General features: G+C 46.4%; 1 protein-coding gene and 1 long non-coding RNA gene across 2 annotated transcripts in view; one reads left to right on the top strand and one right to left on the bottom strand.

The window, feature by feature from the left end:
* The window catches only part of LOC129354439 (uncharacterized), a 978-nt gene extending 542 nt beyond the window's left edge, over positions 1-436 (bottom strand). The window contains exons 1-2 of the long non-coding RNA XR_008605148.1: positions 366-436; positions 1-158 (exon numbers count right to left, since the gene is read on the bottom strand). The exon at positions 1-158 is cut by the window's left edge and continues 59 nt beyond it. This is a non-coding gene — a long non-coding RNA (uncharacterized LOC129354439). The remainder of the gene's footprint in view (positions 159-365) is intronic.
* A 3,858-nt stretch (positions 437-4,294) lies between these two features.
* Positions 4,295-9,298, top strand: LOC129354437 (ER degradation-enhancing alpha-mannosidase-like protein 2). The gene is given in 14 exon segments (XM_055023903.1): positions 4,295-4,564; positions 5,278-5,388; positions 5,923-5,962; positions 6,025-6,130; positions 6,198-6,323; positions 6,623-6,834; positions 6,923-7,064; positions 7,558-7,620; positions 7,623-7,681; positions 7,753-7,897; positions 8,483-8,604; positions 8,690-8,753; positions 8,756-8,852; positions 8,854-9,298. Coding segments are annotated over 14 exon segments (1,704 nt in total). The 5' UTR covers positions 4,295-4,469; the 3' UTR covers positions 9,176-9,298.
* Positions 9,299-16,277: the final 6,979 nt, after the last annotated feature.

Here is a 16,277-nt window from a genome sequence, read left to right as displayed (position 1 = left end):
ACGTTGCCAGGTCATTCAGAGCCTCCACTTCCTGCTGGCTCTCCAGGGTTGCCAGGTCTATGTACGTCTCTCTGCAGAAACGCCGAGCTTCAGTCCAGTTCTTCAGCTCATCCACAAAAACGAATTTATGCTCTCAAGCCTGGAGGTCGAACTGAGGCCTGCAGGGGACAATTCAGAATAAGCTGTTAAAATACAGTCAAATATTAAGACCTGGTAATAATCATCAGTAAAATATTAAATGTAATAATCATCAGTAAAATATTAAATGTAATAATCATCAGTAAAATATAAATGTAATAATCATCAGTAAAATATTAAATGTAATAATCATCAGTAAAATATTAAATGTAATAATCTTCTCTCACCAAAGGCAGCCAGGATCCAGATTAGTCTCTCCATCTTCTGTTCCTTCTGTTCGTCTGCAGCTGATTTTATTTTAACCAGATAAAATTAGTTTGAAATGTAAACAAACTTATGCAAAGTAATGTTGCCGTGGCAACATTTGGGCTGTCATACAGAGGAAATTGATGCCATTATTTTACTGCTGAATCCTCTGCAGCCATTAATTGTAAAAACAAACTAATTCAGACAAGTTTCTGTTCCAACTCCAGGTTTGAAAAACTAAAATAAAGCGTCAGAAAGCTGAAGGGATTGGAGACATTTTGGATAAACTAAAACAAAATAGATGTTTTTACTGATTAATGTTTATGATTCTCAAAAACTTGTTTTGAATATCTGAACATGAAAGAATTTGCATCACTGATATTCAAAGTTTTTCCCATTAAAGTCTCTTCAGATCATGCAAATTTCAGAGGAAAATGACTCAGTGAGAAATGAACAGCTTGATTTTTATTTGTGCTTCTTTTTATAGTAACAATCGATGTAAAGATAAAATATGTGCAGTTCAGAGAAAGCAGCAGACCAGAGGAGCGGTGACAGTTCATCTTTATGTTAGTGCGTCTTTATTAGAGTTTAAAGATCCAGGAAGGTTTGGATTTAAGTATTAAATATTTTACATGATCAGGAAACGACAAACTGAGAAGCTTTTCTGTGAAAACCCAACGAAGCATCAGAGTAATCAGATTACATGGGGAACAGCCGCTGCGCTAAACAGGAGCTGAAAAAACCCTGAAAATCAGCAAAAAACCCAACAAACTGCAAAACCAGACACAACATAACGAAGACCATGATCAGAATGTGGCCGGCTCGTTAACATCAGCACAAAATGATCAGAACGCCAATAAAACCCAAACAGGAAAGTTCTGTTTGTCCTCCATGTTCTTATCAAACTGCAGAAACCATGAAAACCAAAATTTGTTTCATATTTTCACAAAGCTGCCATCATGCAGATGTAACGGCTGCAAAATCAGGAGAAACTCTGAATTTAAAAGATCTGCGTTTGAAAAGAGCAAACAGTGAAGTCGCTCCACAGACGTGATGTCACTTCCTCCAGGCCCCGCAGGATGAGCCAGACGTGATGTCACTTCCTCTGGCGAGGCGGTGCCTCCCCAGCTGAAGGAGCTTTAACTTTCTGACCAGATGAAAGTTTAAATCTGCTGTGAAGTGAAATCTGAAGTTTCTTCAGGTTTTGTTCTTGGCGCCGTTGATGAATAGTTTGGTAGCAAAGCAGCCGGGAATCGAACCGCCACCTCTGCAGCGGCTGTAGTTAATGTTTCCCATATATTCAAATGAAATGGCAGCTTTGCATGAAGGTCAGGACCGTATCGGGCCTGTTGGCTGTTGATGTGCGTCAGACTGAAGGAGGAAGATGGAAGCCGTTCTGCTCCTCATCGTCGCTGCTGCAGTTCATTTCTGTGATCATATTTCTGATCATAACGTTGTTTTAGAAACGTTTAGCGGCGCCGCAGGCTGGCTTTGAACTGTTATTGATGTTTTTTGATAACAGCTCATCAGTTTCATCTGCAGCCATTAAACTGTTAAATTGAAGCTAATAACAATAATATTAATAATAATCTTCATGTTTAGTCTTCAGTTCTGTTCCTGGATGGAAATATTATTTTGTTTCTGAGCTGAAGGATTGGGCTGCAGCTCAGAGTTTCTGCAGAGAAAAGTTTTCAGACCTGGCATCGATCCAGAGCGCGGCGGACGTGAAGGCGCTGACGGAGCTGCTGGACTGGAGGGAACTGGGAGAACTGGGAGAACTGGGAGAGCATTCTGTAAGTTCCTGATCTCTGTGGTAGAGCGGTGGCCATGGATCCACCAAACTGGTCTCCAGAACATTCAACTTTCCATGAATGAATTCAGTTGTGACTTTAGTGAACTGAACAGTGAACCAGTTCCTTGTAAGACTGAATCATAAGAGTGAGGCGTTGAGGTGTGAGTCGTGTTTTCAGGCCTGAGTTCAGGAAGTGCTCTCTCCTCTCCAGACTCCCTGGATCGGTTTGTACGACGACGTGAACAGCTGGCGCTGGTCCGTGTCCGACTCTGACTTCTACCGACCGCCGAGGAGAAGTTCAGGAACTGGGCGTCCGGAGAACCAAACAATAACTATGGCAGAGAGAAGATGCGTGGAGACGGACGCTGGAATGACGAATTTTGTTATCGAACTCGAAGTTTCATCTGCTTGGACGTCAAAGGTCAGCATTTTATTTTCTCCAAAATGATTGGATGTTGCAGTTTTCGATGTTTGTTAAATTTTATAATTTTGGTAAATGTTGATGCTCATTTTTGTGACAATTGAAGGTTTAATTTGTGTTTTAGGGACAAACGTGACGTTTGTTGAGGTCATCGTCAACATGACCTGGATGGAGGCTCAGCGGTACTGCAGGGGGCGCCACACCGACCTGGCCAGCGTCAGGAACCTGGCAGAGAACCGGCAGCTGCAGGTCCTGGTGCCGACCGGACAACGGGTCTGGATCGGCCTGTCCAGAGAGTCCTGGAAATGGTCAGATGGAACCGGCTTGGCTTTTAGCTTCTGGATGTCTGGAGAACCCAATGAGACCCGGCAGAACTGCGCCGCGGCGAAAATGAAAAATTCTGGAAAATGGCAAAACTTTCACTGCGCAGAAAAGAAATCATCAGTTTTGCTCTGCAGGTACAAACGGTTCTGTTTCGTTTGGTTGGGTCTGTTTTGGTTCTGTTTAGGTTTGGTACTTTAGTTTTGGTTTTGTGAGAGAGCAGCCCTCTTCTGCAGTGCATCATGCTAGTGTTTGTGCCGTTTAGTCTTTGCTCTGATCCAGATTTATAACCTGCAGCCATCTTGTTTTCAGACAGAGGCTTTTTTCTTCAGACACAATAAACTTTTCCAAGCCACAATAAATGCTTTCATATAGTCAAAATAAATGTAATCCTTTTTTTCATAGACCCATCTTTGAAGCAAGTGAAGCTGAAGGTGGTGAGAAGTTCCTCTGTGGACCTGAACGACCCGGACCTGCTGGAAAACCTGCTGACGAAGGCAAATCATGTCTTTTATCTTGACCTCCTGTTTTATTTTGGTAGATCCTGTGTCATGGTTCACTTCCTGTGCTTAGTTCATTGTTTTCTTTGCAGCTCAGATCAGTTTTTTGTCTTTATTTACCGATAAATGGACTCCTGGGTGGACAGTGGCGCAGTACCTGAAACGACCAGATGGTGGCGGTGTGAAAACCGGGTTTGTTTTTGTTTCAGATGAAGCAGAAGCTGAAGCAGCAGGGGGTGAGTGGAGACGTCAGGCTGAGCTGGAGGAAGCAGAAAGATGGAAACATCTTCCTGAAACGCGGAGAGAAGAAGAACGATGAGCTTTAGGAGGAGTTGATGCGCCACAGGAAGCAGCTTTAGAGACAAACATGTTGTTGTTGTTATTCATCTGTATAAATGTAGCAGAGGTTCTGCTCAGTAAAATCAGGGAGTTTTGGACAGAGTGAGATCTGGGATGAAGGTCCTGATGGAAACCAGTTTCATCTGATAGACTCAAACTGACTGTAACCTGGCAGCTTTTTGGCCTTGATTTACTATTATGAGACATAATATTTAGTTTGGAACTCTCATCTATAAATATGTGATAAATATGATTTAAGTGATTTTTTTTCTCACTAAAATGTAGGTGAGAGAAAAAACTAAAATGTTTCTGTTAATTGCTGTAAGTATTAAATAAATATTAAAATTGCTGAATGAGACAGTGATAGAGTCTGGCTGTCAGAAATCTTGATTTGTACCAGTTTTAGATCCTTTATCTAAATGTTTAGTTTTGTGTGAACTGTTGGAACTGTTCTCTGATCAAAGTGAGGACAAACTGCTTCAGGTCGGACATTTACTGCTCATAATTCCTGTGCAGAACCTTAAATGAACATAAACTGTTTATTTAAGGCTTCGTTGCCCCTCGCAATATGGCGGCTTGTTGGCGCATTTCAATAAATGTCAGCGCACATTGATGATGCAGACGCTATTTCCTGCTTCCTGACTACAGCAGTTGTCCTGATCTGGTCGTTGTTGGACCTTCTGTCTCCAGAACCACCTGCCCGTCCGGGACCATGCGCGCTCCCGTCTGCGCGGCGCTGCTGCTGCTGTGCGCGCTGAGCGACGCGGCGGCTCGTCAGTTCTCAGAGGAGCAGATGGCGGCTGTCAGGTGAGCAGGACAGGTGTTGGTCCAGAACCAGAGCCTGCGGGTCAGAACCAGAGCGAATTTCCGTCTCCTCTGGTTCTGGTTCTGTTGTCGGATCGGAGCTGCATGGAGCAGCTGCTGCAGCGTCGGTCAGGGTCGGAGGTTTGAATCCCAGCTCCTTTCTGCTGGTCTGTTTTCTCTGGTTTCTCCAGCTTCCTCTGCCAGAATGAAACCATCAAACTAGGCTTAAAACACCAGGCTAGGCTAAAAACATCAAGCTAGCTTAAAACACCAGGCTAGGCTAAAAACTTCAAGCTAGGCTAAAAACATCAAGCTAGCTTAAAACACCAGGCTAGGCTAAAAACTTCAAGCTAGGCTAAAAACTTCAAGCTAGGCTAAAAACATCAAGCTAGCTTAAAACACCAGGCTAAGCTAAAAACATAAAACTGGGCTAATAACACCAGGCTAGGCTATAGATATAAATAATTTAGTGTAAAAATGTTTAATTGCTAATAAAAATGTTTTTACTAAATAATAATTTATCTTGTAAACCTGCATATTATTTGTCCGTTAGCTTGTGACATGCAGAAATTTCAGTGTTTGTAATTTCATCCTGTTTGATGCGTTCAGCTTCTTTCAGCTGTAGATCTACACCCTGCAGCTTCTGTAATGTTTGCTCTACACCCTGCGGTTCTGGAAGCGACCCGGTTCTGATCCGTGTTGACTCTAACCTGCAGGGAGCGCATCAAGTCCATGTTCTACCACGCCTACAACAGCTACCTGAACAACGCCTTCCCCTATGATGAGCTCCGCCCACTCACCTGTGACGGACAAGACACCTGGGGCAGGTGAGGCCACGCCCACAACGCCTGGGTTTCCCTGAAAAGAAAATCTACTCATGATGTTCAGACATTTTGTTATGAACAGATAATCTGTGGACAGATTGATCTCCCTGAACTGCTATTGAAATGCACCAATCAGAGCCTGGAGGCAGGTCTCAGCGCTGTCAGTCATCCTCATGTACTCGCTGCTAAATGTGCTGACGGCACAGAAACAACCGTTACAGGAAAACTGTATCTGCCGTCATCTGTCGCTAGGCTAACTAGCTTTAGCATTCGCAGCAGGCTGTGCTAACTGCAGTGTAGCAGACATTGATTGACAGAGTTAAGACCCGCCTCCTGGCTCTGATTGGCTGGTTGGAACACCGGATCAGAGGAGATTGATATTTTTTACAGATTCTCAATATGGTGATAGTTTGAACAAATTTTAAAAATATTTTTAGAAAATTTCCTGCATTTTTAATGTGTTTATGAGTTATTACAAAAGTTTTATTTGTTTTATCTGTTAAACATCAGAAAATAAACAATTGTTTCTGTCTTCAGTTTCTCTCTGACTCTGATCGACGCCCTGGACACGCTGCTGGTGAGTTCAAACCCGGTCCGATCCGGTCCAGTCCAAAGCTGAATACTTACCTCGTCCTGCAGGTTCTGGGGAACCGGACCGAGTTCCAGCGCGTGGCGTCGCTCCTCCAGGACACCGTAGACTTTGACATCGACGTCAACGCGTCCGTGTTTGAAACCAACATTAGAGGTGAGGCCCGCGGCCCGGTTCTGGTTCTGACGGGCGGATCCGGAGCTGACCTGCTGTGTTTTGGTAGTGGTGGGCGGCCTGCTGTCGGCCCACATGCTGGCGGGTCGGGCCGGGATGGAGCTGGAGCCCGGCTGGCCCTGTTCGGGTCCGCTGCTCCGGATGGCCGAGGACGCCGCGCGCAAGCTGCTGCCAGGTACCAGAGCGACCCAAACGGGCTTCAGATAGAACCTCACTTTGGTAAAAGAGTTTCAGAAACATTTGAAAATGAATTCAGATCATTTGTAGTAAAGTCAGATAAACGTATCCCATCATGCATTGTGCCACCAGCCTAATGTTTTTTGTAAGATCTTTGACAGACTGAACAGGAAGGGAACCAGAGCGGGTCGGACCGAACCACCCGTCGTAACGTTTAGTCAGAAAAAGCTAAGCTGTCATCACGTTTCCTCCTGTGGTGGGAGAGGTGCTGCTGACCTTTGACCTGACTGTCTGCAGCGTTCGATACGCCCAGCGGGATGCCGTACGGCACCGTCAACCTGCTGCGCGGCGTCAGTCCCAGCGAGACGCCGGTCACCTGCACCGCCGGCGTGGGAACCTTCATCCTGGAGTTCGCCACGCTGAGCCGCCTCACCGGAGACCCGACGTTCGAGAGCGCGGCGCGGCGCGCGCTGACCGCCCTGTGGAACACCAGATCTGACATCGGACTGGTAACCAAACGCAACCAGTCCGAACCACGGTTCAAACCAGGAACCACTTTGGTTCCTGGTTTGATCCGACCCGTTTCTGCCCGTCCAGGTGGGGAACCACATCGACATCGTGACCAGGAAGTGGGTGGCCCAGGACGCCGGCATTGGCGCCGGCGTCGACTCGTACTTTGAGTATCTGGTGAAAGGAGCCATCATGCTGCAGGACCAGGAGCTTCTCAGCATGTTCAGAGGTAAAACTCAGACAGGAACCTGAACGCTTCTGCTAGTCCACCGCCAGTGGAACTCATTTTGTTTAGCACTTGAGCTAATAGTTAGCGCCTCTAGCTTTTCAATCAAAACTTTCCACATGAATTCTGAAGTGCCAATTTATTTGAGTTGTTTTGAAAACTTTCAGTTGAATAAAGTTCAGCATCTTTGATTGAAGTCATTCTAAAATTAGCTTCTGCTAAATACCATATTGATTGTGCTAACATTTATTGAGGATTTACACTTAGTATAGCTAGCTTATTATGTTGAGGTGAAAATAGCTAAATTTAGCACCTTTGTGTTAGCTTCCACTAATATAATGTTCATTTAGCTCTTTAGCATTAGCCGAATGTTTATGACGAGTGTTTTAGTGTTAGCACAGCTAGCTTTTTAGTTAGCTTGCGTTAGCACAGCTAGCTTTAGTGTTAGCGCTGGCCACCCACAAAAGACCCTCACCGTGTCATGGTGTTTCCTCAGCGTACGATCGGGCCATCCAGAACTACACGCGTTTCGATGACTGGTACCTGTGGGTCCAGATGCACAAGGAAGCGTCACCATGCCGGTGTTCCAGAGCCTGGAGGCCTTCTGGCCCGGCCTGCAGGTACAGCACACCTGGACCGTGAGGTCGGTCGGCCGGCCGGCGAGCCTTCATCCAGCCTCTCTGTGTTTCAGTCTCTGCTGGGGAACCTGGACAGCGCCGCCAGAACCTTCCAGAACTATTACTCAGTGTGGAGGCAGTTTGGAGGCCTGCCGGAGTTCTACAGCATCACGCAGGGATACACAGTGGACAAGAGAGAGGGGTACCCACTGAGACCAGGTGAGACCCACTGAGACCAGGTGAGACCAGGTGAGACCCACTGAGACCAGGTGAGACCCACTGAGACCAGGTGAGACCCACTGAGACCAGAACCAGTTTAGTTTAATTTCAACCTGGTTTCACTGAATTAAATATTTTTTTTCCCTTTTTTGGTTAAACTTTTTACAAAGCAAAGCATTTTGCTTTTAAAAATGAAAATATTTTTTGTTTTCTGATATTTTTTTGAAAATTTGCTGAAATATTTGAATTCTACTTGTTTGCTAAATGTTCAAAGCATAGAATTAGACTGAGTAGATCTGCTCTGATGGATCGCTCCCCGACACCTGATCGAGATGTTTTTGAACATCGGAACCGGTACAGATATCAGTATTGGATCAGTGCATTTCTAGTCGTAAGCATGGCAGCATAAATGGCTCTGCATCTGAGATCGTTCTAGATCTACGCTCCATCATGCAAACCTTCACAGAAAACATCCAGAACTTTCTGCTCCGATTCTGGATTCATGTTTCCGCCATCGATCAGAAAGCCGAACGTCTTTGACTCGTCGTTTTCAGGAACTTTAACAAAGAAAATGTTTCATTGCAGAGCTGATGGAGAGCGCCATGTACCTGTTCAGAGCCACAGGTGATCACACCTACCTGCAGTTCGGCCTGGACGCCGTGGAGTCCATCGAACGCATCGCCAAGACGCCATGCGGCTACGCCAGCGTGAGTCCCCCGACCTCCAAGTCGGCAGGTCCCCTGACCTCCAAGTCAGGTGATGAAGGCTCAGCCTGCTCCTCTTCCTCTGCAGGTCAGAGATCTCCGGGATCACCAGCTGGATAACAGGATGGAGTCGTTCTTCCTGGCTGAAACCGTCAATACCTGTACCTGCTCTTTGACCCTGCCCACTTCCTGCACGGCGGGGGGGCGGAGGGTGACGGGTCATGGGAAGGGGGCGGAGCCAGCGGCCAGTGTCCTGGGGGCGGGAGGGTTCATCTTCAACACCGAGGCTCATCCTCTGGACCCGGCGGCACTGCACTGCTGCAGCCGCCACGCACAGGAGCGTCGCGAGTTGCAGCACCTACTGCTGGGGCTGACGACGCCTGGCCAGCCGGAGCGGCCCGCCGGCCAGCCGGAGCGGCCCGCTGCTCAGATTGAGGACCCTCCCCCCAGCCAATCAGAGAGCATCGCTCTGAAGCCCGGAGAGAAGAAGGCCCCGCCCCTTCTCTCCTGCCCCGTTCAGCCGTTCGGCGCTCGGCTCGCCGTCCTTGGCCAGGTCTTCTCTGATAACACCTGAGGCTCTGATTGGCTGTAGGTGGGCGACGCCCTCAAGCAGCTCCTGGACTCTGAGGCGCCTCTGGACTGATGGACATCAGTTTGAAGTTTATTTTTATTTATTAAAAATGTTTCTGACTTTTCAGACTGTTTTCTCTCTCGACGATTCAGTTTGTAGGAAATCAGAAACAGGATCCAAACCAACAACCTGCATCTCTGGGTTTAGTTTCAGTGATTTGACTGAAAAATAACAAACATTTAAATGAAATGCAAAACATTTTCTGCACTTTGTGTCAAAATAAAACCACATCTGAGTTTATTCCGGCTGCAGGCTGCAGGGGGCGCAGCGGCTCCTCTTGGGAGTTTGTAGCTGCAGTATCGTGAAATGGCCACCAGAGGGAGACATCAGAGCTGGCTTTGAGTTTCTGATAAGTTTCTTTCAATATTTAGACCAACAAACACTGAGGGGATTTCCTGAGGAGGAGACGACGGGTTGTTATTTTAGAAACTTTAAGCCCAGAGAAGGTTCTGGTTCTGGTTCTGTTCAGCAGAAACAACGTCCAGGATTAAAACATTAGAGGTCGTAGTTCAGGTCTCCGGTTCGATTCTAGGGCCTCTCAGTGAAACTCGGCGCCGTTCTGCTGCTCTGCTCAGCATTTGGTAAACATTAAACTGAGGGACACTTGACCCGACCCAGAACCAGAACCTCCCTGAATCAATCAATCTATCAATCAAATTTTATTTGTATAGCACATTTCAGCTACAAGGCATTTCAAAGTGCTTTACATCATAAACACAAAACACATAGGCATGCAACATAGAATAAAATACCAAGGTTTTTTTCTTTTCCTTCCTTTTCTCCTTTTTCCCTCCTCTTCTTTCCTTTCTTCCCCTTCCCCCTTCCCTTTGACACGGAATTTAAGCGCCTGTTACCCGCCGGACTCCGCCGTCCGTTAACCACGGGTATTCGCCAGGCCCCGTTGCCCACAACAGGAAAAAAAAAAAAATACATACATATTACATTTCAAATGCAACTCTAAACAGGTGCGTTTTTACTTGAGATTTGAAGGAAGTCAGGGTTTCCGCTGTTTTACAGTTTTCTGGAAGTTTGTTCCAAATTTTTGGTCCATAGATGCTGAAAGCTGCTTCTCCTCCTGATCTCCTTTCCCCTGAAGCAGCAGAACCAGAAACCCGGTCCAGCTGCTCTGCTTCAGTGAAACTCCTGCAGGTGAACCTGAACCAGCTGACGGGTTCTGACCCAAACGGTTCTGATGCTTGCTATGCAAAGACCTTTCAGCTTTTTTAAAGATGACACGTGTTTGTTGTTAACCTGGGCCCGCCCAGAACCAGAACTGCTTTAGTCCTTGTGTTTGATTAGATGAACGTCTGCAGCATCAGGACGCTGAGTGGACCGGACCGTTAAAGGTTTCACTTCCTGGATCGGGTCAGAATGTTTCCTAAACAAAACATGTTCATTAATCTCTGCACAAAATATTGTTAGATAATCAGATTTCAGCCTGTTGGGACATTTTAGGGCCTCTGTCTCTTTAAATCCAGACAAACTTCTGCTGGCCACGCCCACAACGCAACATTTACACTTTGACATGAAACATGATAAATTATGCACCTGCACACGGGGATGCATAAAGGGGCGCTAAAGTTAGGACAATTCTAAGACCCCTGACCAACAGGGGGCGCTCCCCTATTTATTTATTTAGTTTTTGTTCATAGGAATTAAAACATTGGGCCCTGCCAATTCCAAAAGAATCATTTTGTGTTTTGGAAGATTGTTTTCAGCAGTAAAAATGAAATGTTCCCCTTCCCAGACCAAAAACACATATTTGCCCTGAAGCCCCTGGATCTGCAGGAATTGGTTCCTTCCTGCTTGGAGCTGCAGGTGTTCAGCAGCAGTCAGTGGAAACAAGAACCACTGAGGCTGTTACTGCGCTGCTAAGAAAAATGATAAAGTAGGTGTTAAAACATCAAAAAGAGAGAAAAAGCTAAACGAATCAATTTATAAGCCAGTTTTTCTCCGAGAGGCTAAGCTAGCATTTAGCATAGCTAGCTTAGCCTCCTTTACACTAACATTTAATGAATTAAGGGAAAACATCACCAACATATTGACATATTTCACTGGACCTTTTCCCACTTAACAGGCGAGTCGGTCAGCAGCAGCTCTAGTCCCTCCTGACCCGTCCTTCCTCTGCTGAGGGGGTTAAAGCTGCAGCATGGAAGTTGTTTCTCCTCCTTCAGCACATTCAGCAGTTAGTGAATGAGCTTGATTGACAGCGCTAAGACCCTCCTCCTGGTTCTCATTGGAACGTTATAGTAATTCAGATGGAGGAGATTGATTGTTTTCACAGATTATCTTCTCGTAACAAACTGTCACAGCATGGTGCCAGCTTTAACAAATATGGAGAAAACATTTTTTATTAAAGTGACTTATGGCAGCTTGAATAAAATGCAACTATACAGCATTTTTGAGAAGTCTGTGTTGCTTCATGTGTATTTTGCATGTTGCCTATGACTGTTGCTGGTGGGGAGACGTTTCAGTATCGAAAACTGATAGAAAACATTGAAGCAACCTGGTTGCACACTGATGCAGACGGTTGGATGTGAAATTCATGAGCAGGAAATATTGTCTAGTATCAGTATTGGACCAAAGGAAGCAAGGCTTTAAAATTGTGACTCAAGAAGTACAAGAGCAGCTGCGAGGGGGGCCAATTTCATCTTTTGTCATGGGGTCCAACATTCCTGGCGGCGCCCCTGCCTGTACATCTTAGAAGAGCAGAAGTGGAGCCTCCTGCACAACCAACCAGAACACAGCAACTGGTTTGTTTGGTGAGTCGACAAAAGTCTTGTCTTTTCCAGCAGCCATTGTACAGCGGGAAACCAGCTGACCACAGACTGGAGCTCAGTCTGTGTTGCTAGGTTACAGAGTGTGGTTGCTAAGTTACGAGCGGTTCCTGCTGATTTATGACGTTTCATTCGGTAAGTTTTTGAAATGTCTCGTTTTCCAGACACCAAAAAACATGACAACACAAATGGAAGAACGAAAACGTTCAAAAAGAAAATTTTGCATAATAGTCATGACCTGTAAGGGTTAAAGGTCGTGGCAGGATGCTCGGGAAACGACTCATCCAGTTTGGCTGTTTGGATGGATTGAAGGAGAAAAACAGGCACGGTGGTGGCAGGTGATGGTCTGGGCCACAGACCTGCTGAGTGACGCTGCCGCAGTTCTGCTGCTGTACTTGCGGTGGCGCTCTGGAAACTCCTGGCACTTCCTGAGGAATGGGAGGAGCCACTGGGGCCGCGATCGCAGCGTCAGCCTGACTGCAGATCAGAGACTCTGACCAGACGGACCAGTTAAAGCACAAACCAGTTCCAGACGCTCTGGTTACTGGGCGGGGTCCGGCTGCCTGACGTCTCTAAGGAGGGTCCACTTCCTGAACCTATGACATCATCAGGCAGCTTGTGCAGACAGGTCCATGATGATGATGAAGATGAAGACGGTCGGCTCAGTCATTACATAATGTTGCATGAGAGACACACACACACACACACACACACACACACACACAAACACACACACACAACACACACACGTGTGTCTTTCTCTCCTTGTGGGGATTTCCATTCATTTCTACACAGTTCTGTTCTGGTTCTTATGGGTCCTGGTTCTGGCCCGTTCAGACCAGTCGGTCCTGAAAGAGAGAGAAACACTCGGCCATCTGTTAGCCATTAGCAGCCAGTCGGTGACAGCAGAACGCTTTGGGCCGGGCCGGGTCACATTCTGTTCACATGATGTTTGGATCAATCAGCTCCTCTCCGGTTCTGGTTCTGACTCTGGGACCCACAAACTGCCCACATGGGCCCTGGGTCACATGGGCCCCGGGTCACATGGGCCCCGGGTCACATGGGCCCCGGGTCACATGGGCCCCGGGTCACATGGGCCCCGGGTCACATGGGCCCTGGGTCACATGGGCCCTGGGTCACATGGGCCCTGGGTCACATGGGCCCTGGGTCACATGGGCCCTTGGTCACATGGGGCCTGCAGGCATCGCCACCCTGCAGTTGCTGCAGCTGATGAGTTTTGGACTGAAGTAATGGAACCAGACGGTCCGGTCCGGTCCGGTCCGGTCCGGTCCGGGTCTCGCCCACCCGGGTCGCGTTTCGTGTTTTGCCACTCGACTTGTTGCTCTGACAGAAACCGGATCCTCTGGGCTCGCAGCAGAACACCATGTGATCGCTGACCTCTGACCTCCTGCCGCAGAGCGGGAAGCGGGCCGTGTCGCAGTCCGATAACAGCTGGGGTCAAAGGTCGGCAGCAGCTGAGCTTCAGCAGAGAGAGAGGTGTTACCGGGTCCAACAGAATCTCGGCTGAGATCCTGATTCCAGTTTCCATGGAAACGAAACCATCAATCCTAATAATCAATAACCAAAATCAATCAGACTTAAAACCCAGAGACACAAACAGAAACGGATCAAAACAACAGAGGAAACAGATTTAAGGTTTGAAACTATTAATTCACATGTAGAACCGGGCCTTAAGAACCGGGCCTTAAGAACCGGGCCTTAAGAACCCGGATCATTAAACTAAAGCTTTAGTTTATTAAGCTAAAGTTTATAAACTGGTTTCTCGCTGAAACGTTGCTCAGATCAAATCTGCGTCTCGGTGATTCAGAGCCTGAAATGCTTCCAGGCTGCAGGGTGGAGTCCGATTCTTCTGTCTGCTCGGTTCCAGATGGAGGGTGGAGAAACCAGAACCAGGTCCAGTTCTGATGGGAACCAGTCGGATACTTTACTGTTTAGCTTCCCAGCTAAATATTTAGGTACAATCTTTTTAGCTAATATGGAAATTAGCTTGCTAATTATCAGACTATCAAAATAAAAGTTGGCCTTGCAGACTTCCTGGTGCTGCTGGGATGAACCGGGTTTTCTATCGGTTCTTTTCCTCTAAATGTCCAACAAGTCGGTCCGATTGGACAGAAATAATCCAAATGAAACCGGAACGTGTCGAACAGCCTGGAAGTGAAAACATGGAGCAGAAAACGGATCAGAACCGGATCAGAACCGGATCAGAACCAGGTTTGATTCTTCCAGAAAGTTTCTCTCATCCTGCTGGAATCTGGAAACGAGGAGCGATGATAAAACAACGATCTAATCCAGAAGAACTTTATTAAAACCTGGAAACTGGATTTACAGGATCTGATCAGCAGGCTGACAACAATCAATCAATCAATCAATCAATCAATCAATCCGGTTTATTTAAAGTGTTTTACATAATTAATTCTCAAAAATTAAAAGTCATAAAAACATTTTGTTGGACTGTGGGAGGAAGCCGGACAGAACGAACCCACCGCGCAGAAATACCCGGGAATCGAACCCAGAACCTTCTTTTTACCAACTGCACCACTGTGCAGCTCATCAACGTTTTATTGATTATTCATTAAAATCAGCTCCAATCAGGGTTTCAGGGTTTCGGCTGCTTTACAGTTCTCTGGAAGTTTGTTCCAGATCTGTGAAGCATAGAAGTTGAATGCTGCTTCTCCACGTTGAGTCTGATGCAGAACCAGAACCAGAACCAGAACCAGAACCAGCAGGTCAATCCAGCAGCAGTCATTAATAGACCAGGAGGATTTAAAGGTTATTCAGCTGATAGAAGGCCGACTTTGGAACCGTCTTTATGTGGCTGTGAAGGTCAGAGGTCAGAGGTCGCGCTGATCTCTATGTTCCAGCTGGAAGAACTGAAGCTGTACTGACTCTAGATCTAGAGCTCTAGATCTGTAGCTCTAGATCTACAGATATAGATCTGTAGCTCTAGACCTGTATCTCTAGACCTGTATCTCTAGATCTGTAGCTCTAGATCTGTAGCTCTAGATCTGTAGCTCTAGAGCTACAGATCTAGATCTGTAGCTCTAGAGCTACAGATCTAGATCTGTAGCTCTAGACCTGTATCTCTAGACCTGTAGCTCTAGATCTGTAGCTCTAGATCTGTAGCTCTAGAGCTACAGATCTAGATCTGTAGCTCTAGATCGTTCCTCCAAAGTCGGCTTCAGTTTCTGTTCAGAAACTTTTGGCTCATGATTCTGTGCAGCTCAACTTTCTGTTTCGGAGAAGTAGTTCTGTTAAACGGAGCGGGTTTGGTTCTGATAAGTTCTGGGTCAGGAAAGCGAAACCCGGATCCGCTGCGGGTCGTTTCCAGTGAAACCGGGCCGGTCCGGGTTGAACATCCGTCTTTGGACTGAAACGGCGTTTGGAGCCAACAGATTCCGGACCTTCCCAGCTGAAGCTGTGATTCTCTGCCAGAACCAGAACGATCCGTCATGTTCCGCTCGGGAAGAGATTACCGGCACATGTGAAACATTTCAGGCTTCTGGACCCGGACCAGCAGATGGACGGAGATACCAGCGCAGGCGTTCTACCCGACCCGGCGGTTCTGGTTCCACTCACAGCCAACTGGGAGGAAACCAGTCAGCAGTCAGCATCTGGGCTGGATGTCGGGGTGGAACTGATTACAGTTCCCACAAGTCTGATCCGCCATCTTGGTAGGAAAACGCAGCACAAAGCAGAAAAGTCTGTCGCCTGAGAGGAGAGCGAACATAATCATATTAAAATAATAATAATAATAATAATAATAATAATAATAATATAATAATAATAATAAACATTTAAATGTTTCACTTTGCATTGTTTTTTCCTGTTTATTATCTAATTAGAGTCATTACACTTCCACTTGCTTCCGCTAATCCACTAATTGCTAAGCTAATATTTAGCTTAGCGCTCTTGCTAACTTTGAAAATGCTTAGCGCATTTAGCTTCCCCTAAACAAATTCAGAAGAGCTGAGTGAATTCAGCTCAACATGTTTTTGTTTTTGTGAATTCTTCAAATGTTTATATCCATGCTCTTATTTTGAAGTGAATTAAGAAAGTTTTATTTCCTCTCCCAGTTTAAAATCCTCTGATCTTCAGACATTTTCCTCATCGAGTTTCTTCAGGGAAACAGATGGGAAGGAGAAATAAACAGCGTCAGAACCTCAGACATCAACAACAACCCCAAAGGTCCAAATGACAGAACCGGGCCGCCTGGAGAACCAGAACACAAAACCGTCTGGAGCTGTTTG

The sequence above is a fragment of the Poeciliopsis prolifica genome, unplaced genomic scaffold (genome assembly GCF_027474105.1).
Source record: "Poeciliopsis prolifica strain line A6 unplaced genomic scaffold, Auburn_PproV2 SCAFFOLD110, whole genome shotgun sequence".
Lineage (NCBI taxonomy): Eukaryota > Metazoa > Chordata > Actinopteri > Cyprinodontiformes > Poeciliidae > Poeciliopsis > Poeciliopsis prolifica.
Note: the sequence above shows the minus strand (reverse complement) of the source record. Positions and strands in the feature narration are given on the sequence as shown.